At 55.0% G+C, this 22,019-nt stretch overlaps 5 protein-coding genes across 5 annotated transcripts; 2 read left to right on the forward strand and 3 right to left on the reverse strand.

Annotated features, from left to right (window-relative positions):
• Positions 1–59: 59 nt before the first annotated feature.
• On the reverse strand, positions 60–1,943 carry CSUI_000158 (uncharacterized protein). Its single transcript, XM_068060392.1, has 5 exons — positions 1,253–1,943; positions 988–1,093; positions 703–806; positions 510–605; positions 60–399 (listed from the first exon to the last, which is right to left on the reverse strand). The coding sequence occupies exons 1-5, from the start codon at positions 1,364–1,366 to the stop codon at positions 127–129; spliced, it is 693 nt and encodes a 230-aa protein (XP_067927625.1). The 5' UTR covers positions 1,367–1,943; the 3' UTR covers positions 60–126.
• On the forward strand, positions 1,827–4,761 carry CSUI_000159 (endoplasmic reticulum-based factor for assembly of v-atpase). Its single transcript, XM_068060393.1, has 5 exons — positions 1,827–3,066; positions 3,390–3,471; positions 3,727–3,884; positions 4,374–4,464; positions 4,615–4,761. Exons 1-3 carry the CDS (start codon positions 2,557–2,559, stop codon positions 3,882–3,884), a joined length of 750 nt encoding a protein of 249 aa, XP_067927626.1. The 5' UTR covers positions 1,827–2,556; the 3' UTR covers positions 4,374–4,464; positions 4,615–4,761.
• Positions 4,762–5,642: 881 nt separating this feature from the next.
• Positions 5,643–7,237, reverse strand: CSUI_000160 (anaphase-promoting complex). The gene is made up of 2 exons (XM_068060394.1): positions 6,548–7,237; positions 5,643–6,165 (listed from the first exon to the last, which is right to left on the reverse strand). Exons 1-2 carry the CDS (start codon positions 6,897–6,899, stop codon positions 5,999–6,001), a joined length of 519 nt encoding a protein of 172 aa, XP_067927627.1. The 5' UTR covers positions 6,900–7,237; the 3' UTR covers positions 5,643–5,998.
• CSUI_000161 (uncharacterized protein) lies at positions 7,209–9,571 on the forward strand. The gene has a single exon (XM_068060395.1). It carries the CDS (start codon positions 7,870–7,872, stop codon positions 9,076–9,078), a length of 1,209 nt encoding a protein of 402 aa, XP_067927628.1. The 5' UTR covers positions 7,209–7,869; the 3' UTR covers positions 9,079–9,571.
• Positions 9,572–11,713: 2,142 nt separating this feature from the next.
• Positions 11,714–21,265, reverse strand: CSUI_000162 (viral a-type inclusion protein; the record flags this gene model as incomplete). Its single annotated transcript, XM_068060396.1, has 17 exons — positions 21,257–21,265; positions 20,829–21,068; positions 19,892–20,207; positions 19,673–19,830; positions 19,322–19,545; positions 18,092–18,447; positions 17,466–17,608; positions 16,896–16,970; positions 16,386–16,508; positions 15,532–15,702; positions 15,021–15,269; positions 14,547–14,819; positions 13,562–13,753; positions 13,167–13,367; positions 12,752–12,940; positions 12,195–12,253; positions 11,714–12,014 (listed from the first exon to the last, which is right to left on the reverse strand). Exons 6-17 carry the CDS (start codon positions 18,300–18,302, stop codon positions 11,714–11,716), a joined length of 2,187 nt encoding a protein of 728 aa, XP_067927629.1. The 5' UTR covers positions 18,303–18,447; positions 19,322–19,545; positions 19,673–19,830; positions 19,892–20,207; positions 20,829–21,068; positions 21,257–21,265.
• Between the last annotated feature and the right edge of the window lie 754 nt (positions 21,266–22,019).

The raw sequence follows: 22,019 nt of genomic DNA on the forward strand, positions 1-22,019 counted from the left end.
GAAGCGGCCAGCGCGAGTTATATAGAAAAGCACCAGTCGTCGTGAGGGACAAATGCCCAGGTGGCGAAAACAGTTAACAAGAAAAAAACAAAATAGGCGCACCCGAGGGGCGCCACAAAGAAGGTGCTATTGGTAAACAGCACTATACGGCAGTGCTCGGTATGTTGTTGTTGGCGATGGTAGAGCAAGAGGCGCAGCCGGTTGCGGTGAGAAACAGCAGGCCGGAGCAGCGGAGGGAGCTGTGCCCTGGACGACTGTGACAGGAGAGGCCGGGACTAGATTCGGCTTGGTCATAAGCTGGGGATGATGGCAGTACATCGATCCTCTCACCGCCCGGGCGAGGTTGTCCCGTTCTTCCGTGAACACTCTGACACGCCCTGCAATGTCGGCGAACGTTTGCTGCAAAGCCGGAGCACCAGACGATCAAAACTACGTTTGCTCCCAACACCGTATCGGACAGCGCGCATGCCCGCACAATGCACGGCAAACCGGCGCGATTGTTCGCATACCTGCAGTCTAACTTTGTGTCCGGGTAACCAGCGGACCTGATTGAACTTCTCGATGTCGTCGAGCGACTCGGACGTGAGCGTACACAGAGTCTCCAACTGAGCGACAACGCAATCAGAGCAGTAGTACAATGCGGACCGGATTCGCTGGAGGCAACTGTCTGCGCAGCGACTCTGAAGAAGAGCTACGACTTACTGTATCGAATCCGGCATTGGTAAAATGCGCGGCAATTTCAGTGGGCAATTTCTGCGCCCGGAAAAACTCGACAACAGAGAGCCTTTCCCTCTCTAGTTCCGGGTCTGCGAAAATGGAAAACACGGAGAGTCCGGAGTTCCCGCTAGGCCTTCGCGTTAACTGAGAGCCGCTACGGCTACCTCGTCCATCACCATCAGACTACGCATGTCGCTGCCCGGCCCGACCACTACTTCCAACGAATTAAGGAAACCAAGCGCCGGGATGTATAGTACAGTTGTAGCTCACCTGCATTCCAAATGGATGCGAATCCTTGGAGGTGCTCGGGGTAGTGCTTGCAGAGGAAGTCCACGATAAAGAAGATGACATTAGAGGGCTTTTCCTCTTCGATCTCCTGACGAGTGAGGCAAAGCAGGAGCATGGTCGTGACACGGGAGCTTCGAACTGGCTAGGAAAAAACTCGGTCTCCTTCTGTCTGGTTTCTGGTAGACAGGCGCAATCGGATCGGCGAAAGCGGACGCCAGCGCGTGAAAAGTGCTTGACGGTTACTTACCTGGTTCATCCGAGCAAATAGTTGCTGAACCTGCGCATTGAGCTTGCTCGGCCGTTCGGTTCCTCTCCCTGACAGGCTCTTCGCCCTCCCTTCTTCCGACGTTATCTCAGCCATTTCGACTTCGGCCCGCAAGTCTTGGTGAAGGCTTGGCAAGACCTTTGCAGAACGAGGCCGGATTGCCAATGGGAGCCATCCAACTGCAAAACTACTTGTTCTAACTGTCGGAGAAGAGCCGAATAATTCCTGTTTTGAGAGCAGCTCGCACTGTACTCCCACTTGTCTGTCACACGGAGACCGCGACACCAACAAAGGGGACAGCCAGCAGCGGACGGCTAACTAGAAGTCTCACACCACGAGAAATAGCGGAGTGCGAGGGAACCAATCCAACTGCTCAGAAATGGAGCAGAACAGGCTTAAAATGAAAGTTGCTACAATCAACCTGCCTCCTGCGGACAGTTTGTGGACACGCGACCGCTGTGGGCTAGCCAACAAACGCCAGCGATCGGGCAGAGATACCTCGGCGTCCGCTACAACCGGAACGCAGACAGGCATTAGAGTGCCACCTTAGAATCGACAGGAAGCTATACTTCCAGGAACATTAGGAGCTGGCAAAGCACTCGGAAAAATTGTCCTCGCGGAAGGGGCGAAAGAAAAAGTTGACTCGCCGCTCTTTGCCTTCGCTGCACCCGTCATCTGCACGCTGTCGCGAATTAGCAGTTGACGCGCGCGGACCAGGATCCACGACCGCTCGGGCGATGCAGTCGACGTTGATCGTGACGGTCTTCCGCATGCTGGGACCGTCAAAGATTCCCCTGTTTTGGAGAGCGAAGCTAAGGCAGCCTTCAGGACCCGCCCTCCAGGGAAAGGTGCATTTATTTAGAACTGTCAACCTATTCTACCATTGGTCCCCGGCACGCGGTTCCAGAGTTTTAACTGCGAAAAACAGTCTCCGGGCGGGTGCTTCCCTCCATTCTTTTCGGCTCAACAGTTGATTGATTTACTGACGCGTCGGGGGATTTTTTCGAGTGAGTTGCGCACAGCTCCGACTGGTCCGATGGACGGACAGTTGGATACTTCCGACGCTAAGGTGGCTTACCATCGCCCCGGCGGCGACACGCGAAAACACTTCTGAGCCTCTCCGCCTCCGTCTCTTCGCTTCTTGCGACATGCTGGACAGTGCGCTTGCCGTGAGGTATGGTACGAGCTCGTTTCCTTTATCCTGGACCCGGTGGTACCAATTTCTGGAGGTATTCTGTTTTTCTGTGGCTCAAATGAACTCGCGGAGGTCTCCTCCGCAATAACTCATGGCGAGGAAGGCCAACGGCGGGTCCCCGGCCCCGCCCCTTCTCAGCGACGTGAGAGGCGTACGAAAGCGAGGGGCGCCTGGCCTGATTTCTGAGAAAAAGGGGGATGGAGCGTATACCTCGGCCCTGCACAGGCGCTACGGAGGCTCCGTAGCTCTTCTTTCAGAGCCGAACGATGGTGCTGTCTCCGCTCCTCTTGCGATACCTGGGGGCGCTAAAGTCTCAATTGACAGAGCTCTGAACACGGGGTTTCAGGGGCCCTCTGAGGCAGGTCAAATAGACGTGGTCAGGGATTTATCAGCTTCTGGGTCGGTGAAGAAACAGGTGGAGGAAACCAAGGCTGGAAAGAGGGAAGGGAAAGAGGAGGCCCGCTCAACCCTCTCCTCGGGCCCTAGCCTCTTCATCCGAATCACACCCGACATCCGATCGTTCTTGGAGAAGGCCGGTAGACTGGTGGCTGCGGAGTTCAAGGACCGGACTGCTATTGATCTCGACGTACTCACAAGCCTTGTGAGTGGGGATTTCAACCCGTCTACAATTTTGTGCTTGTAGAAGGCCGAGAGTGGTCACGTGGTCCCTTCCGTCACTCGAAGTGAACCACACTTCATTTGAACGTGGAGGGCTGGACATGAAGTCCAGACAGGAGGCGTCATACTGCGCTACGCAAACGGACGGCAGGTTCTCCGATGTGGAGCGGAGCAGTTGCTCTGCTTTAGTTCCCGACTGTGACGCTTGCGGTGCTGCATCATATTCGTGTTAGGTCACCCTCCCCCACTTTACGAGTGTTGGCCCAGGGTGAGCTTACTAGTTACCTTTCCTTTTCGTGTGCCCAGACAAGGAAGTACAACCTCTCGCGCCAAGGGTCTGCACCGACAGTGACGATTTGCGAGCTGGTAGAGAAGTCCTACATTGTGGGTAAGTTGTGATTCGTAAAAGTGAAATGGCTTCAGCAGTATTTTGGGGAAGCGCACAGCTGTGCTGCAGAAGCAGATTTTGTATCGACCGCTCCCACTTCGCGAACTCACGTCATCAGTCCGGTCCGGACTGATGGGCTGTACATGCCTTGTGTTGCAACAAACTGCTCCAGTTAGAGCTTGAGGGACCGGAGTGTCGCATGACTTGAAGGGTTTCGCTGTTCTTCTCATTACCCGCATTGTTTGTTCTCCGCAGCGCGGGCGCCGCCTCAAAAATTGGACATTGATTCTCTCCCAGCAAGCGAACGCTTCAGGCTTCTGTCTGAAGAGCGCAAGTACAAAGCCACTGTTCGCCAACTTTTCGGGACCAAAAATGAGGACGTTTTCGCCAATTACAGCCAAAGCTTAGCGTGAGGCGAGCAGTAGTGTTACAAAATTTTCACATTCGAGCCACGTTGTGCTCCGTGGACGAGTAGTGTGCGTTTAAACTGGTGCCTAGTGGGGACGGTGATTTGGTGTTCACACTGCCGTCACGTACCGTTCCGAACACAGCGGACAGCTAATCCGTCCTGGCTGTGTCCCGTGTAGCCGTAACTCCTACCGACATGACTGCTCGGTAGCGGTCTTCGGCGGAGTGGAAAAGCATTAGCGGATTTTAGAGCTTAGAAGCTTGGGTGGTTGAGTAGGGGCACCGCTTGCGGCGTGCCAGGAACGCTAGCCGACATTTTGGAGGCTGCTAGGCTACGCATGTACGAGCTGTTTTCGGGCAGCTCCGGCGCGGTCGACTCTACTCCGTGCCACCGGCAGTTGAGTGTCGGAAAGATCTGCCTGCTAACACTTGCCGTTGGCTTCAAACTGCGTATTTGATGCGCATGGTTGTTCATTGTAGGAGTTTTCATGCAGGCTTGGAGTCAACGCTCTGATCGGAATTTTCCTCATGTTTCTTGCGGGCTACTGGGTCGCAGAATATTCCGGTGTCCGCGACTTCACCAGCGTAAGGATTTTGTCTTGCACCCTGACGTGTACATACCTCTGTCTTTCAGAAGTTGACGTTTCAACATTGTAGCGGCCCATATATCTTGACCCTCGATGCCAATGCGTCTGGAGTGATCTAACGGAAAGTCACGTGTGTTTGTCCGTTCAGAAGGTCATCGTGGGCGTCGCGTGCTCGTTCGGCTGCCTTGTAATTGAAGTTATTCTGCTGCTTCTTCATGATGAAATTCTTCAACGGAAGGCCAAGCAGCAATCGCGGGACCGGAAGAACACCGTCAAGACGGCTTGATGATCCATTCTTGTTCTTTGCTGCGAAATGGCGCTCCGATTTCCCCGGGGTAGGCCGGCCGTGCCGTGTCGACTCGGCGCGACCGCTGGTAGTCCAGAAGTCGTAGAATCTTAACGTTTGTACGTACTCGCTGGGGCGCCTCGCCTTCAGGCTTTCGATGGCAAGGCTCGTTCACGTGAACGGTGAGGAACGGTGCGCACCGGTGGTAGTTCAGTGTGTTGAGGCTGGGAGCCCACTCCCGCCCTTGGACTCTTCCATTCCGTTTCGATATCGCATGAAGATCGTCGCTAAGTTAACACGAGAGCGTTGTTCTGCCGACCCGGCATCCAAAACAGCAAATCATTGACATTTGGGTAGTGTTATACCAGCGCGGTCTAACCGGGCACATAGCTGACTGAAAAGGCCCCGTCGGCTTGGCACGTGCGTGCATTTTTTAGTGGCGCCGCACTGTGAAGCCGTCCGGAGATGTGCATTGGATGTGCGGCTGGCACTCTCCAGAGGCAGCCAGCCACTCGTGAAGCTTCACGAGAATTCCGCTAACGTCTAACATACCGGATTTTGCCCACGCAATGCAAAAGCCCTTTTTGCGCAGCAGGAGACACGGTTCACCTTCGCTTGCGCCACCTGCTTTGTTGCCAGCAAGTACTTCGCGGACCACAGGTCTTCGTGGACCGCGTCCAGCGCCCGTGCTACACTGTGGGAAAACTGGAAACTGGTTTAGTTGCGGCGGCCAACCACTTCAAGGTCCGATCCCCGGTTGTGGTAGACGCCGCTGTACTGAGTAAACAGAAGAGACGGTTTCTATGTTAAAAAGGAGAAGATGCTTGCCAGTAGGAGTTGCTGGTTCTAAGAAGAATAAGTTGGTCTCCACACTAACACCCGGTTTGGGAGCTTTCTTACATAATCATAGCGAAAACATGTACCGACTCGAACACGTTATTCGAACAGCAGTACCGCCTGATAAGGTTTCCGTGCCCTAGTTACGTTCGGAGGAGTCTCACAACGCGCGGCGCGTCCGGGGTATGACCGCTGTGGCCGAGCCCAGCCTGAACGATTGTAAGATCTTCGCCAGTAACCGTCCGCAGCCCACGACTGGCCGAACCACTGCCGTCAGGGGGTTGGCGTCGCCGACGAGGGACGGGCCATTCTGCAGAGGCGCCTCGGGCTCTCCGCGCCTCTTAATTCTGCCAGCCGGAGCAGCTCGGCAGATGAATTATCCGGTGAGATTTGCTGGCAATTGGGGAACCTATGATCTCACTGCTTCCAAGGGCTGTCCGGACCCCTGAGCACCCAGGTTCGTTCCATCCTCTGTTGTGCCGGGGGCCTGCTGCGTAGCGAAGCGCCACGGGCGTCTGCATAGTGGACAGTTAGCCAGAGATTCTCTTACAGCGTCGTCCCGGTTCAACCACGTGCCTGCAAGACAGCACCTCACCACGAGATTCATCGACGATGTCTAACAACGCGAAAACCAACTCTGCTCGGATTCAGTGAAAACCACGGCAAGCCGCAATGAGCTAATGGTACCCAGGTGCGAAACTGAGTCACCTGGAGCCGGTTTTGCTCATTCGGCATTCGGGTTGTAGCACTGCATCAGCACATTTCGTCAGAAGCCGTTTCCGAACGGAGGTCAACAGTCCGCTCTGGTATCATCCATACGAAGCGTGCTGTTTCGGCATGGCGGTGATTAGCTGAGCAACAGAAGGCCACTGTATAGATCGGAATTGAGAGGTCCCTGCTGCTCGCACTTACGCTGATAGGTCCAGCTGCGCCAAGACAGTCCTGTGATGTAGCTTACCAATGCAGTGCAGATGAAAGATATGCCCGCACGCTCCAAAAGCTGGCGGACAAGATTCCCCTGGTTTATCGCACAAGTTGCAGTGCACTTCAAAAGCGTTGCCGCAGATGCCGCATTTCTCGTCAGCAGGGATTCCTCTCCAGCGCCACCCCCCTACTAAGTGAATGTGGCGGACGCGGATGCGGCTGTGCGTCCTCAGCCTGGCAGCTTTTGCTACCGTTCTGTTGGCTTCCGTCACGGCTGAAAGGCCAGGCCGTTCCGTGAGAGAAGCAGATCGTCCCATACTGCACGGCGAACACGGCGGCCAGGAAACCTTGCTCCCAAGTGCCGTGAAAAAAACGATGGTGTGCATCTCACCAACGAGCTGCCGGGTGGCTTGTCAGCGGGAGAACGCGCCGAGGCACCTAAAAGCCGCCCCGCGTGCGGTCTCGAGACCAGCATAAGAGCGTGCGCGATACACAGTACATATCACCAGCCTGAGTCTACGAAAAGAAAACGGAAAAAGTGGGTCTACGTCACCCCGCGGCGAGCGGCAAGAACTGAAGCATGCCGAAAGAGAAGTTCTTGGCGTTAGACGCGACCGGAGAAGTGCATGTGCACCGGCTCTTCGGCTCTCCAGCCTCGCTTGGTTCTTTAGCATCGTACCACAACAACGGACCGAGTTCGCACAGTGGACTAAGCTAATCTTCTACAGCAAAGCAGGGTAGGGGACAGCTTTGTGCGCCTATCCCAGGAGACGCCGTGCGCTTTGCCCCTCCCTGCGTGTGGCGATGCATGCTCCTTCTCGGTCCACTCCCCTCGGAGAAGGTCAGACTGTTGTTTAGTGAAACAGTCGAAAACAAAACAGAAAAGTCTCCCTTTTTTTCCGTGACCTTCAGGCGCTCTCTCCGAATGCCTCTTCTCTCCTGTGCCAAGGGTGAGTGCGTGCTGAACTTGTTCACGGTCCGAGGAAGGGAAAACTCAAAGCAGCAACTTACCTGGCGCCCAATCACCAGGTAAGTTGCTGCGCTCAACAGATCGGCGTACTCCCCACGTACACAAGACAGAGCTTCATTTTTGGGTGCTCTGGACTACCTTCCCTTCTTCTGGCAGCTTGGGCCTGGGTGGGGCTGGCGGCTGCTATTTTTCCCGGGTCTGTTTGTGGCGGCTGGTGATGCATGTGCGCCAGTTTGCCGCGAGACCTGAAAGGCGTCGGGGAGTGCGGTCTGTGCTGTCTCGATGCTAACTGGCCCTATCTTTTGCCCTCGTCACCGGCACCCTCCTAGCAGCCTGAGTATTGCCATCTTCCTCGAGCTGCCAACAGTTTGAGGAGGCAGGTAGCAATGCGTGACCGGACGTCCGACTTCCGTTTCCATTGTAAAGAGAGGCGGCTGGCACTTCAGCGAAAGGGCCCCGATCCACCACTGCCAGCTCCTCCCTTCTCTTTCACAGAAACAGACCTGGCGAAGCCGCCAACAGCCTCCATACCAGGGCCTGACTTCTCCTTTCTTAGGTATGCCTCCATGTGCGTTGAAGAACAGGCAAGTATCCATCGACAGCTACACCCGCACCGGCAGGGAGAGCTGCCCTGGCAGTCAGCTGTTCTTAGCTCGACGCCCTCAGACGCGTCGCGTGGCGCGCCAGTAGAGGTTGCGGCTCTTCTTAGCCGAGTTCGCCACCAACAGGAACACCTGCAGCGACTTGAGGAGGCTCTTCAACAATGGGACGACGTCCTTCAGCTCTCGCAGAGGCGACAAGCGTGGGAAGACGTGTTCTGGGAGAACCGGCATCGCCCTCATCCCACACCTCGGAGTGCAGTTATATCTGTCATAGACAAGGACTCGGCAGCCGCAGCACATAGACACGCAGTCATCGGATGCCTGTACGCGACACTGCAGGACTTAACTGCAGAGCTCAAAATGCGCGAGCTTGCCCTCCTTCGGGGCCAGGTATACCGTCGGAGATACTTTTCGGCTAGTTCCATGGCTCTCAGTCCGCCACAAGCGGCAGTACGGGGTGCACGGACAAATGCCAGAAGTTTACTTTCGGCCGAGCAGCTCGGCGCTGCCGCGGTGGCAGCAGTCGCTGCCAGGGCAGCAGAAAAAGTGTCCTCTGGGCTTTTGAATTCAGGGCAAGCAACGGCCGCTGGCCCCATAAGGACGCCTCCGAGGGCTGGCGAAGAAGAGGTCAACGCGGCAGCGAGTTTGCAGGCGGAAGATGTTTCCCAGCTGCGACAGGAGGAACAGCAGCTTCTCGAGACTCTCGCGTCAGATGCAGATGTCCTACAGGAGGTGCAGCTAAAACTCCAGGAGATCATCAAGTGCATGGACGTCTTCAGTGCAAAAGTTATAGAGCAGTCAGAGGCTTGTGAACACATTCAGCAGCTTGCGGACGCCGCGGTAAGCAACGTCGAAGGTGCCGCAGGGCATCTGACTGATGCACTGAAGCGCACCTCCTCGTACCGCTACTATGTAGTCTCTTTTTTTGTAGTGGCAGGCCTGGTGGTGCTGTTGTTAGACTTCATGAAGTCGTCTAGCCCTTACTTACCGTGAGGTAGGTCTCTCCGGCTGGCGCAAATGCCCCGGGGCCCTTGTTAACCACGAGGGAAAAAAACTCTCCAATGGCAAAGTCCAGTTGCATGATCTGGTGTTCCCAGCCCCTAATCCGTCCGTTAGTCACTGCAGGGTTTTATGACGCCGGGGCACAGCGGACTGGTTTTTCATCAAACCCTGACTCAGCTATTCAGTTGGCCAGTCGCTCACGAAGCAGGACCCTCGCTTGAGGGTCGCCAGCACACTGGAACTGAAGGTCAATTGAGGGTTCATTTTCAAGCCTCGGTGCATGGGCTTCTGCACCCGTAGGAATGTCGCTTTTCGCGGCTGAAAGGGGAATGGGGTCCTTAGAGTGGGGAAGTCCTGTAGCACTCTGCCTGATCCGGATGCGTGACGGGGGCCTCGACAAACGAAGTGACACCGGATGGGGCAGCCTGACTGCCTCGCCTGTGAGTGTATTCCCCGTCTGGAGCTCGGCTTTGCTCCCTAGCAGACTGTGTGTCTAAAATGATCGCAGGGGCCGCGCCGTTCTGAGTACTGCTTGCTCCGTCGAGGCGCGTTTGCTAATGCTTCTTCTTTAGAGTGGTAGGCCGGAGGATTCCTTAGGCATTAGTCAGCCCGCAGCTTTCTTTGAGAGACAAGAGTGCAACACCTGTCGCGTAGGTATCTGAACACGAAGCCCACCACACCGGTTTGGATGGAGAGATCTTAAAAATCCCGAATGAAACTCCGAAGCTTTTTTTTCCGGAGTGAACTGCCGTCTGCTGGACAGCTATTCTCGAAATAACAACTGTGATCACGCGCTGCAGTTATTTTTCGCGCCCGCAGCACAGCTGGTAGGTTTTCACTCGCGGCTTCGTGGTCCGCACGATAGGCGTCGCCTTTGGCCGCGGAACCTGATTGCGCAACTGTCTCGTCACGTCTCGGTGTGAGCTGTGCTCGCGATCAGCCTCTGCCAAGACAGTTGCGCGGCCACCTTCCCTCCAGGATCGATGTAGCACATGCCTACCACACGGGATACGCTGACACCGCCGAAGCCAGTTACACCATTTCCGAGCACGGGGTTGCCTTCGGAAGAAGTCGCTCTGGGCAACAGTCGAATTAGCCCCGGCGAGCGCTGGCACATCGACACTCCGCGCTCAGTGGCGCATAACAGGCGGAGCCTCCCAAGCTTCGGCCGTGGGCTAGCTGGCGGCTCTGTTACCTGCTCCGGATGCGATCCCTAGCTCTCGTTGTTATACCGCCCCTTCCAGTGACCATTCTTGACACTGCGACTAGCGGCATTCTATTAGCTCCGCGCAGTGACTAAAGCAAGAAGCGGGGCTCCTCATGGGCAGCTTGGGCGCACGGCATAAACTGATACCACACCGGCGCGCGCTTGTCCTAGCGGCGCACCTTCTGTAATCGCTGCATTTGTGGCTTGCTACCGGAGAAACACCATGCTTCAATGAACAGAGGCGGCTAGCACCCAGGGACGCGCTGCGGATGGCCCTGACAGCCCTCAGGACTCCCCGCGACTACACCCTCTGTAACGCCCTCGCTGCAACTCTACGCCGCCTGTAGTGCGTGCCGTGCCGCGCGGTGAACGGCCGCGGATGAGCCGACTACTGCGCGTTTCTGTCGTTGCCTGTGACACGTGTTGTGCTTTGGTGACAAGACAGATAAAAACTTCCCAAGATATTGCGCCGTCCATTATAGCCGGTGCACTGTCACCTGTACAGCTGTCCCGTCCAAACGTACTGTGAGGGTGTTCACACTCCTGTCATATACAGCCCGTTGAGGACAACGCGGCTCTGCCGCAAGAGTATACAACAGACGTCGGATACGAGCTCGTACGAGCTCAGCTGCGTCACAGCAGTTCGGCCAGAGGACGGGCCCTCGGGGCGTACACCCAGTCGCGGGATGTGTGTTGGCCTTGCTCTAAATCTTCACAAGAGAAGCTCACACTGCAAGTGGCAAGAGAAAAGCCTTCACCCAAACACACGCCTCCAAGCCCTCTCAGCCCGCTCTCAGTTCACTTTAGACGCTTTGGTGATGCCATTCCTCTTCTCTACCTCCGATAGAAATCCATTCGGCAAGGCTCGGGAGACAACAGGCTCGGGAAGGCGCTGCAATTTCGCGCTGCCTGTCAGCTTCGCAGCTGCCCTGAATCGGTTCTACTACTTGTTCCGTATAGTAAAGCCAGGCACCCTGTACCTGATACTCGCCGACCAACATTCGTTTGTCTTTTCTCTGCCCGTGCAAGGGTTCGTGGAGGGTGTCATGGGAAACGCTCACTTTCTTTGGTGAGCGGTTCCCTGGAGGTGCGGAGCGAATAGAAAAGACGGCCTCACCCCATCAGGAAGCGGCTGAAGAGCTGCGTTTCCTTGGTCTACTTTGCTTGCCCCCAACGCTCGGCATGATGCCAGCTTTTTCCGATCGTGGAACGTTCTCAGCAACGCGGTGGCGGCGCCAGCGCGCACGTTCTTGGCAGGGGTCCCCGCCTTGTGTGCCACGTACGGTCTCTAACAATCTGGCGCACCTCGGCATGAGGGGAATAAGCCCGTGCGTTACGCATTACTTTCACGGCACACGCATCTCTACGTCATCATGGGGGCCGCGATACCACGGTTTACGGACGTCGCCTTAAGACTTTTTAGCTTTTGTCTCCCGTTAGGTTTGGCTGCGTGGATGATTGGGCCTCCCCTCGTTTTTCGAGTTTACCCATTTTCTTTGGAGTGAATTTTCTCTTCACATAGTCAGCGAGGCTTCCAAACTTTGATTCACCTTCCTGACCTGTCAGAGAATGAGTCCTCGTGCTGAAAATCATCGTAGCTTCCGCTGGGAGTTGCTGACCGCTTCCATTTCTTTCGCTGGCAGTCGAGCATTTGGAAGCCAGGGGGTCAAGAACACCTACAACCGGGTTCGCGTTGAAAATCTTGTTGTAGTTTGTTTCTCTGAAAAGCGCAACACTCATGCATAGCCTTGTGCTCGGGTCCCTCTGCGAGAGACCCGTGTAAGACAGTCGGATGGACGGCTGCAGATAAAGTGTTCCTGTGTCAAGTCATCGCCCAAAGGTATTTCACGGTCCGCTTGCTAAACACATCACTTGTATGCGCGTGTTGGTATGTTGGTACCTGTTCAAAAGCTCCAGTCTATAGGCGGAGAGTTTCTGCTGAAGATAGTCCATTTGATTCTGTAGAAAGACAGAGAGAGACGCAGTGGGGAGACACGCGGGGAATATGCAGTACAGAATCTTGAGAGCTGATAAGCTGGGGTCGTCCAGCAGGCTGCCGAGACACTCCTCCTCTCTCAGTCACAAGTGAAGTGGACCGTGTCACATTGTGTGCTTCTTAACTACGAAGCCTGTCAATGATCGCAGTCGGCCGGAGCCGAGCAAAAAAAAAAAAGCTGCGCAGAAGCAAAAGACAGACTGCAGTACGACAAGCGACTTCTCTTACTTCGCGAGAACTGACTTTGTGTCCGTGACAGCCGGTTCTTTCAGGGTGGTCGGCTGCGGCCAGATACGGGGCCTCCTCGAGCAGGGTGCCCACCTCAAACAACGATGTAAGCCGTTCTCCACGATGGGGCAAAGTGTCGATTGGTACCTCCTGACACCTGCACACCTCGTTTAGTGTCTGTACGGAACTGACTGTGAGGAGGAGTGACTGCAGGCACCGGGGTGCACACGCACCTCGCAGTACAGAAGCCTGTCGTTGAGCAGTGCAATGAGGCTGAGATCCTCGTCTCTTGGAGGCCTTCCTTGGAGCTTCTGCTGCAACATATCCATCTCCTCTCGGGTCTCCTGGAGAGTTTTCAGATGCTCCTCCTTTAGGAATGCCAACTCATACTTCTTCGCCTCAATATTCTGTTCATGTGCGGCCTGAGTCGCAGCAAGTGACTCCTTCCGATAGCGTGTGAAGGGATCTCACATTCTGGCACACGGGGAGCATACAACTGCTGTCAGCTGGTTGACGGGAACCAAGGGAAGTCTTGCCTAGTCATCACGGAGCAGGTCCTTGAGACTTCCGGAGATGCCGCCAGTGCAAACGGGTGAATCAAGGGAGCGCATCAACGGGTGATACCCGTTTCCCGGAACAACTACATACCTCCAGATTAGAGATCTTCTGCCGGTGGTCCTCTTCCAGGTCGTCAATTTTTTTCGTGTAGCTGTCGTTGAGCTGTTCCAGTTCGTCCTTGTGTGAGTGTTGCAAGGCTTTAGCCTCCGCGTGCAGCTGCGCGATGTTCTGGGTGAGCGCGGCAAGTTCGTCGCGTAGCGACTGAATCGTCTCTCGGCTAGTGTTTGCGTTCTGAGAGGACAAGGGCCCTGTGGAAAATGGAAAGGTGCTTAATCCTAGCCAACAGGGTGAAGTACAAGCGACCCACTTCCGCTGTCTCAGGGATACAACCATCAAGTCATAGCCGTCAGTGCCATTCGCGTAACCCCTGTCTGGGATCCAGCATGGGACTCCAACTCCCCAAGAAGGTATCGCGTTTTTTTCACCTCTAGTTCCGTCTCAAGTTCTTGTTGGAGTCTTCTGCACTCGTCTTCCAGCCGGCTGATCTCCTGTTGGAGCGCAAGCTCCGCGGCGGCAGCCCGATCACTCAGCTCTTTGGCGACCTGTTCGCACTTCGCCTCATGGTCCGCTTTCGCGGCCTCCAGCTGTGCCTTGTGTTGCTGTTGTAGTTCAACTTTCTGTGAATTTCACGGGCCAGGCAGTCTAGCAAAGTAATTGCTGCAGATAGTCACACGAGCATGCTCGCCGGTGGCTGGGGACGCCCTCCCAGCACGAGAAAAGCAGAAAAGCTCAAACAGCGCCACCTGTAGGGGATTGCCCCGCGCAGGACAGCCAGTACTAAACACCAACAGCCGTGTACGGCCCAAAGAATGGTGTAGACGCAGCTTTTCGACGCAGCTGTTGCTGCACGGCGCTCTTCATGCGAAAGATGACCCTCTATGGCTGTTCATATCATCCTGGCGGTCAGTCATCGTGACAGCTCAGAAGGCGTCGGTCGGATAACACGGGTGTTTCTCTGTCGACTGATGTATAACAGTGCGGATGAGCCTCTACTCTCAGGACAGCAGACCAGTCGTCCCCAAAGCGACTCAGACCCTGCGCACACGAAAATCAATACTGGGCCTCCCTGTCCCAAAGGCGCATAGCTTTCCTGGCTTTGGCCATTTCTGCTGCGACCCATAATGTCTCCGCCCACAGAAGCAGCGGGTACCGAATGATACGAGACCCCGTGACGGTAGTTGTATGATAAGACTGTTGTTGTGACAGTTGCCGTTCTTGGCTCAGTCTTTAGGGTTGCACTTTTCTACAGCTGTTACAGCCACAATACTCAAGAAAGCGTCTGAAGAACCCACTCAAAAACGGCTGAAGCTGGGCAACGGCAACTGTTGGTTCATGCATTGCTTTCTTTGCTCGGGGGTATCTGTTCCACTCAGGCTGTGCAATACTGCGCTTCTAGGTGAAAAGCCGTACTTCCTCATCGGATGCTTGCTTTAGCTTGCGAAGCTGGTCATTGGCCTGTGCATGTAAATGAACTTTCAACTTATCGAGCTCCTCCCGGTGATCACGTCTCGCTTTCTCGAGAGTCTCAACGTGATTCTTCTCAGCGATCTCCAGCACCTGCTGGGCGCGTTGTAGTTTCTCCTCGTTTTCCTCTTGCACAATCTGAAGTTCTCTTCTCCATTTCTCCTGTTCGTATTCATGAGCTTCCCGGAACGCTTCAAGCTTCTCGTTGCCGTCTTGCTCCTGGAGAGGAGAGCAAGTGTGACGTACTCCCAGTGCTTCGGCGTCAGTTCCAACTGTCTCGGTGCGCCCACGTTAAGGACATGGTTGCCACACTACTGAAGCTTCCCGCACACAAGAAAGACCCTTATCAACTGCTGATCTCCGCCCGACCGGGATACAAACACAAACTGCAACAGACGGAAGATAGTGACTGTGGCTTACAATCTTTTTGCACGCGTCCTTGAGTTCCCGGACTTTTCCGATCATGGCATTCAAGCGGTCCCCCTGCTCCTCCATTCTAGTTTTCATTATATCCGCATCTTTCCGCATTTTCTGCTCACGCTCCCAGGCGTCCGCCACCTCCTTTTTACTCTCCGTCTGGCTTTTGTCCAAAAGCAATTGCAGTTCTTCATTTCTGTCCTTTAGGTCACTGACCGTGGCTTGCCATACTCTGCCTGATTCTTCTTGGGCCTGGCGATCGGGACACCAAACACTTCGGGTCTGCTCGTCCCTACCCCTCGTCATTGTCACACCAAGTAATTCGGTCATGACGGTGCGGCGGCTGTTGGCATCACGAGTTGCTCTCAGTTAGGCGACTTTCACTTCCAGGAGTCTATTGATGCCAGGGAACTGCATCGCAATCGCGGATGTATTCCAGGCGGCTTGGGGGCGAGTGGACCTGCGAAACATTTCCTGCAAGAGAATAGTTTGCTGACGATCTTCGGCCCCTCACCAACAGTAGGCTAGATATGTTTTCCTGCTTCGCATGGAGCTGGGCAATAAGCTCCTCTCTAGCTCGGTTGGCGTTCGCCAGTTCGTCCTGCAGATGCGATATAGTTGCTTCCTTGGCGGCTAGCGCCTCGTCTTTTGATGTGTCCGCCAGCAATGCTGCTTGCTCAGAAATCTTCCTGAAGATTGCAGAAAGAGGCCGGTCTCTGCCGTAACACTCTTCTCACAACCCACTGGCTGTTTCTTGCACACGTGCTGGTCTGCGTGGCATTGTAAAGGATCACTGGAACGACTCCGGATGTGTGCCTAGAGTCCGCAGTACCAAGCTCATCCACGGTTTGGAGGCCACTGTAGAGCCAGCGGCTGAGGAGCCCGAAAAAAAAATCAGGTCACTGAAAGTGAGGAAGCGTAGGGCACTGTCCGTGACTCCTCTAGGTTGCCACCTGGGGCATTCACGTTTGAGGAACTGGGGCGTCTCGTAGTTTGTTTTCGACAAGACCCTCACATCACAGTTGGACAAAGTCGCGGTCTCAGCGAAGCTGCCGTTGAACTCACCCCTTAAGAGTTGTTATTTCTTCTTCGAGCTGACTTAGTTCTTCCTGATGCTGGTTCTTTTCGAGGAGAAACTGGGCAAGCGCAGTGCACATTCACCGTCAGACCCTATACACTGAAGAAGGAAACAGCTACAAATGCTAACCCAGGTGAACTTAGCCAGGGCATTTGATGTGCAGGCCCGTCACTCGCAGCAGGCTGATGCGTGAGCGCCTCCTTTCACCGTTTATCGCTCGCGACTGTATTGTGTGGCAAGGTGCAGTCGCGTCGGCGCAGCTGTTCGAGCGTTTTCGCTGCAGCTGTGACGCAGAGCCGATCGTTTAATTGGCTAGTGGCAGTGGTGAAAGAAGAAGGAAGAAAGCCTACTGATTCCAGCGCCTTGTTTTGGGATTCCATCAAACTCGCTTTTTCTGTCTCGTGGTCTTTAGCCTGCGGCAGCACACCAATGAAAAGAATACAAGCTACAGCTCAGCGCGTAGATCGCTAGAACATGTATCGTACTAATAACGCGGGCTAACGGGGTCTCCCCTAGCGCCGTCTCCGAACTGTGCTTCTGCTATCGCTCCGAGGCAAATACGAAAAACGCTGAGGGAGCGAGAACAGCTGGCGCCGAGCAGCGGCACAGGGCGCGGCTGCGCCCTCCGGTGACAAGCCAGCGACCATGGTGGAAACTGTGAGCATTCCTGAAGCGGACTGCAACCAAAGCGCAGGGCTATCGACGAAGGCTTTTGCAGATTGCCGACACATCGCTGGCCGCCTCAGCTTCTAGGAGTGCACCAATAGCGAAGCGGCTTTGTTTCCTTTTCTCGGGGATACCTGGGCAGCAAGCCTGTCTTCAAGTTCTCTGCACCGCTCTGCAGTCTTCCCCAGTTCTTCTTCTTTCCTAACTCTCTGCAAGGAGAGGAGAAACCAGCCCTACAGCCGATGCTTCCAGACGGCCTCGCCTCCGATGTGTTGGGAGTTGCCCCTGAAGTATAACTCTGTATACGGCCCAGCTGACAGCTGGCTTCCCCCCTGTCGCAACTCGGGCAGACCTGCTTCTCCCAAATCAAGTCGCAATCAGTGAGCGTGGGAAGTTTTGTCCCTGGGCTTGCAATCATGTTTGCATTTCTTGTGTTTATAGAACACGAAGCGAATGTCGGCTGAGTGCCCAGGGTAGAAGCGTCTCACCCACTCGACAAACCGCAGGCGGGACTTGAGCGTTCACTACGTGGGCAACATCACACAGCCTGGTGGCGAGTCCACGGTCTGTCTCATCACTCAGGGCAGCAGAGATCAGTGTCCGTGCGAACGGCGACCGGGAGAAGATGATGACGTCCCAGGTCACCACAGCTCGATACGGAGACGACAGGTCGCAGCAAGAAGACAACACGCAGGCGTAAGCACCTTGAGCTCGACGTCTGCGTACAACTCCTTCAGCTTGTCCATATGCTCGAGTTCCGTCTTCAAGCGGGCCACTTCGGCCTCTAGCTGGGGCAAAGCTTCAGCTTCTACCTGCTCCTTCCTCTCTTTGAGCCGTGCTAGTTCAGCTGCGCAGTTTTAGTCAACACGAATTGCCCGTGGGAGTCGGACGGCAGTCCGGAGGAACCCGCAGACGAAGCAGTACCATCCTCGTCGTCTCCCTCCTTTGTTATGACGGGCCCACAAGGTAAGAAACCAACGGAGATGAGCAGGAACTCAGATACGCAGGCAGTACCGCTTGCAGCAACGTGTGGTCGATGAAACGGAGCGGGTTTCGAGGCTAGGGCGACGGGAGAGAAGTTGTCGGTCTAGGACACCCCAGAACGACGACTCCCCGAGTAGCTGCTCTCGGGGCACTGGAGTTGTTTCAGTTGCCTCTCCGACAAAGCTGGGCACCAGCCCAGTGACGCGGAGCCATTGTACACATGTGACTGTGCTGCTAGTGAGCTGTTTAGTATCCAGAAACCACGCCACTCCCGCGCCACGCTCCTATCGAAGAAAACGCCCCATCGACCCCCCTGCAAGATCCGCAGCGGCTTGACTATTCTCACTTTCAGCTCTTGCTTTGTCTTTCAGGGCTGTGTCTAGGGACCCTTTAACAGCGGCGGCTTGGCCTTTCAGCTGTCCCATCTCCTCTTCGTACAAGGAGATACGCTTCTGCAGCTCATCAATAAGTTCGACACCCTGGAGACGAAGTTCCTTATCCCGTTCAGCCACTCTTTCTCCCAGCACGGCGATCTTCTCTTCGCACTCCTTCAGCATCTCGTCCACACGTGCCTTCGCCGCGGCTTCCTCTTGAGCAAGAGTCTACGTTGATTGTAGCACAGCAGCACCGGGATCGAGCACGGTGACCGGTTGAAGCTGAAGCTGTACATCACAAGGCTGACTCCGTCCCAACAGAAAGATTCCAGTGTCAAGGAAATAACGGCAGCTCTTCCGCACCGAGCAACTCTTTCGTGACTGGCTCAGCCCGAGACTAGGTCCAAGCGGTTATGCTTGTAAATCGCGCTAGGCCACGACATGGCTGAATGTAGACAAGTACGGTCTACGTCAGGATCGAAGCCCACTCAAAACTTGATTCGTCTCTTTGCTAGCGGAAAAACGATGCTGACTTTCAAGGGCTTCTGCTTCCGGTGATCTTCCCGCACGACTCCCCCCGGTCGCCGGTGCGGAAGCACTCGAATGCGGTTGTGAACCCCGCAGGAATTAACTGCTCGTTTTCTGTTCTCCAACCGCAAAAAACTGGTGGCTGGAGTCAGCTTCCACAGAAACAGCATTCTGTCTCCCCCGATCTCAAAAACTTAGAGGTTGTGGTGCAGCCCGTCCTGCTGCGTACTTCGGCGGCCGCGAGCTTCTCTTGGAGCTCTTTGATCTCGTTATTCTTCTTCTCGAGAGCCTCGTCTAAAGAGTTGCCACTCAACTTCAACTCGCTAATCCTGCGCCGGGTACAACAGGAGACCGCAGAGCAGTGCCACACGGCAGGGTTCCAGCGTAGAGCAAAAGCTTTCGCATCGACCCCGGGTCATTCCACTCCTACATCCTTGGGCACACGTACTCAGCTGGGTGAAACACGGCTGAAAAGCATGGCAGCATCTCTTGGCTCATTGTGGTTGTAGCTTGTCAGGCCGAACCGCGTGCTGAGACAAAGAGGCGCTCTGCTCACGTACTGGCGGCCGGCAGGCACTACTTGGTCACCGATTTGCAATGAAATACTTCGAACTGCAGGTACTCGGTGGTGCTCAGTACGGCAGCTGCTCCTGTAGGCAAGGAACAAACCTCACGTCTGTTCATATTTCTCCCTCGTATCGTTGGCTGCCTGCTTTACATCCTCGGTCTGCTTGTTCGACAGGTGGAGGGCGTTCTCCAGCGCAACTATTTTGTTCTGAGCAAGTTCCAGTGCCCGACGTCTCCTTTCGGACTCAATCTGAGTCTTTTCGCTGAGCGCCTGCGCGGATGCGAAGTCCTTTTCTACCTGCAGCTTTTCACCTTGGAGCTGCTCAATCAACTGCGGAGCAAAGTGGGGACACACGCGCCATAGACAACTGGATAAATCTATCCTGTGGATCCAGGGCAAGCCTCTTCCACTGCTCGTCAGCTTGTGCTCAGGACCCCTTAGATGCTGCTGTCTTCACCTGATCCCTTTTTTGCACTTCCGCCTGCAGTGCCTCTTGTTTTTCGCTTTCTTGGGGGCACATGGTAGACCTCTCTTTGTCCGCTTTCAAGGACTGCAGAGCGTTTTTCAGCTGGGCTGTGCAGACCTGCACTTGCTCCTTCATGCTTGATACTTCATCTGTGAGCAGCCCAGACCACTCCATGCTCCATCTCTCGAAAGGACGAAGGTCTGATCCGACCCCCTGTTAGCACCTTTCCGGTTTCCTTGTATCCACGAGACTGCCTTCGACGGCTAACTGGCTCCGCGATTGTGACTAAAAGACGCTGACGTACAACATAACCTGGAGCGTTCTGACATCCTGACAAGATATGAGACTGGCGCCACATCTCCGCAGGAGACTGCGAGAAAGCTATACCTGCGATCTGTTTTGTTTTGACCGCACACTCGTCCTTGTACTTCACAACTCCACTTGCACACTGGCGATGGTAGGTCTGCGCATCGGTGATCATGTTCTCTTTTGCCCCCCGCAGCTGTTCCGTTAGCTCCTCTATTTCCTGCAAGGAAGCAACGTAGGCGCCGCTTCGCGTGGATAACACAGTAGGAGCCCTTCAAGCGCTGCAGCCCGGGGCTCAGGCTGCAGATCACCGGAGAGGTTGCATGGCAGCCGGGCTTTCTGGTTGACGCCGGCTGCGACATCATGCCGGAATGCCGTGAGCCAGCAGATCCGCAGCCAAAATGTCCGTTCCTGCACGGCGACAGAAGATGGATAAGCAAGCCAGAGCCCACGTTTCCTGCAGATATCTCATGGGGCGCCTGTCGTGTTTCTCTATGCGTCCAGGCCGCGCGTCAAGTCTGTTCAAAGGGGGATGAAGAATCAGAAACTACAACACTCTGCACCGGTCTTGCGTTAGTATTACACTTCCTCTTGGCTGACAGGGTCATGCTTGAGGCTTCCCCTTGTCCAGCGCTTTCACACATCCTGAACTGCTATTCAGACGAGGCTGTGCGAGGCGAAAGGACGCGTTGGACCGAGCCCATCGTATGAGAGCTTCCCGAGACAGGTGAAACACAACTTTTTCAAGACTTCTGGTACTGCTACGTAGTTCACTCGAGCAGACGCAGGGCTCGCTGACGGGTGACCTGCAATATATACTGCCCTCACGCAGAGCAGTTACTGACACCTTTTCGGAAATCTGTTTTCTTTGTTGGTCTTCAAAAGCGTCGATGCAGGCTTGGATCTTGCGGTTAGCGTCTGCGACGATGCCATCGAGTTCTCTCTCGTAAGCTTCGGCGATTGCTCTAGCATAGGCATCGTGCTCTTCGTGCTTTACATTCAGGTGAAAGATAACCCTTGTCAGCTGGGCCACTTTGCGGCTCAGCTTATGCTGAAGATCGGCGGGCTCCATCGTTAGCGACTACAGGTAGACTTCGCTGCCTGTGGACAAAGTGATGCAGGGCCTCGAAGACTACAGTGGAGTGGTCTCGAGGAAAGACCTCCAATTTCTACGAGAGGTTATAAAGACGGGTAAGACGAGGTCGGACCAGGGCAACCGGACAGCTTTCCGAAAACTGCGGAAAGTGATCTTTATGGGTTGTAATGTACACTCGCCATCGAGAAGAGTGTTGAACTTCGAGCTTGTTTCAACAATTGCCTATTCGAAAGTGGAGCAGCTCCCGGCTACGAACGACGGCTGAAGCTGTGATTCAGTCCTTGCTTGCAGCCGAGGAAAGTCGCGTTGAAGCGACTCATGTCTGCGGCAATCTGGCCACCGCGCCCAGGGTTCTCGTGGGGGCCTGAACTTTCAGCTTGTCAATAGCCTCCCCTAGCACGCCTCACCAGTCCCAGCCCCTGAATGGGGCGGGTGCGCATGCAGGCCTATGATCCGGTTTGCTCCCGAACAGTGCCACTGTCATGCCTCCACCAACTTACTCGCCCTAGACGAGTGATTCGGTGTCTCGGAGCTGCGAGTATGACGACTGTTCCACCCCGTTCTGTCACAAGAACGCCTACCTCGTCTGCGCAGAGGAAAGCCGTACCCGGCAGACATGGAAGCAAATCTCGACGTCTGGAAAAAGCACCTTAGGGTGCGACCAGGGTTTGGACTCACATTCTGAAATATTTGATCGAGGGCGCGCAGAGGTGTTTTATTGGGGCTGAGCCGACCGGCGCTCGACCTCGACTAACAGTCACATTCTAAAATCAATACCAAGAAAAGAGCATCGAAGGGACACGCTATAGCGTCAGCAGGCAGTCGAAAGCGAGTTGGTCTGTCGCTTGCGAGGGATGCTCCACGACTTGTACGGAACAGTAACAGCAAGACATAGCAATCCAGTTCTTTAAAAAAAATGCGCCTGCCTTGCCACAC

Source organism: Cystoisospora suis (assembly GCF_002600585.1).
Source record: "Cystoisospora suis strain Wien I chromosome Unknown contig_72, whole genome shotgun sequence".
NCBI classification, from domain to species: Eukaryota; Apicomplexa; class Conoidasida; order Eucoccidiorida; family Sarcocystidae; genus Cystoisospora; species Cystoisospora suis.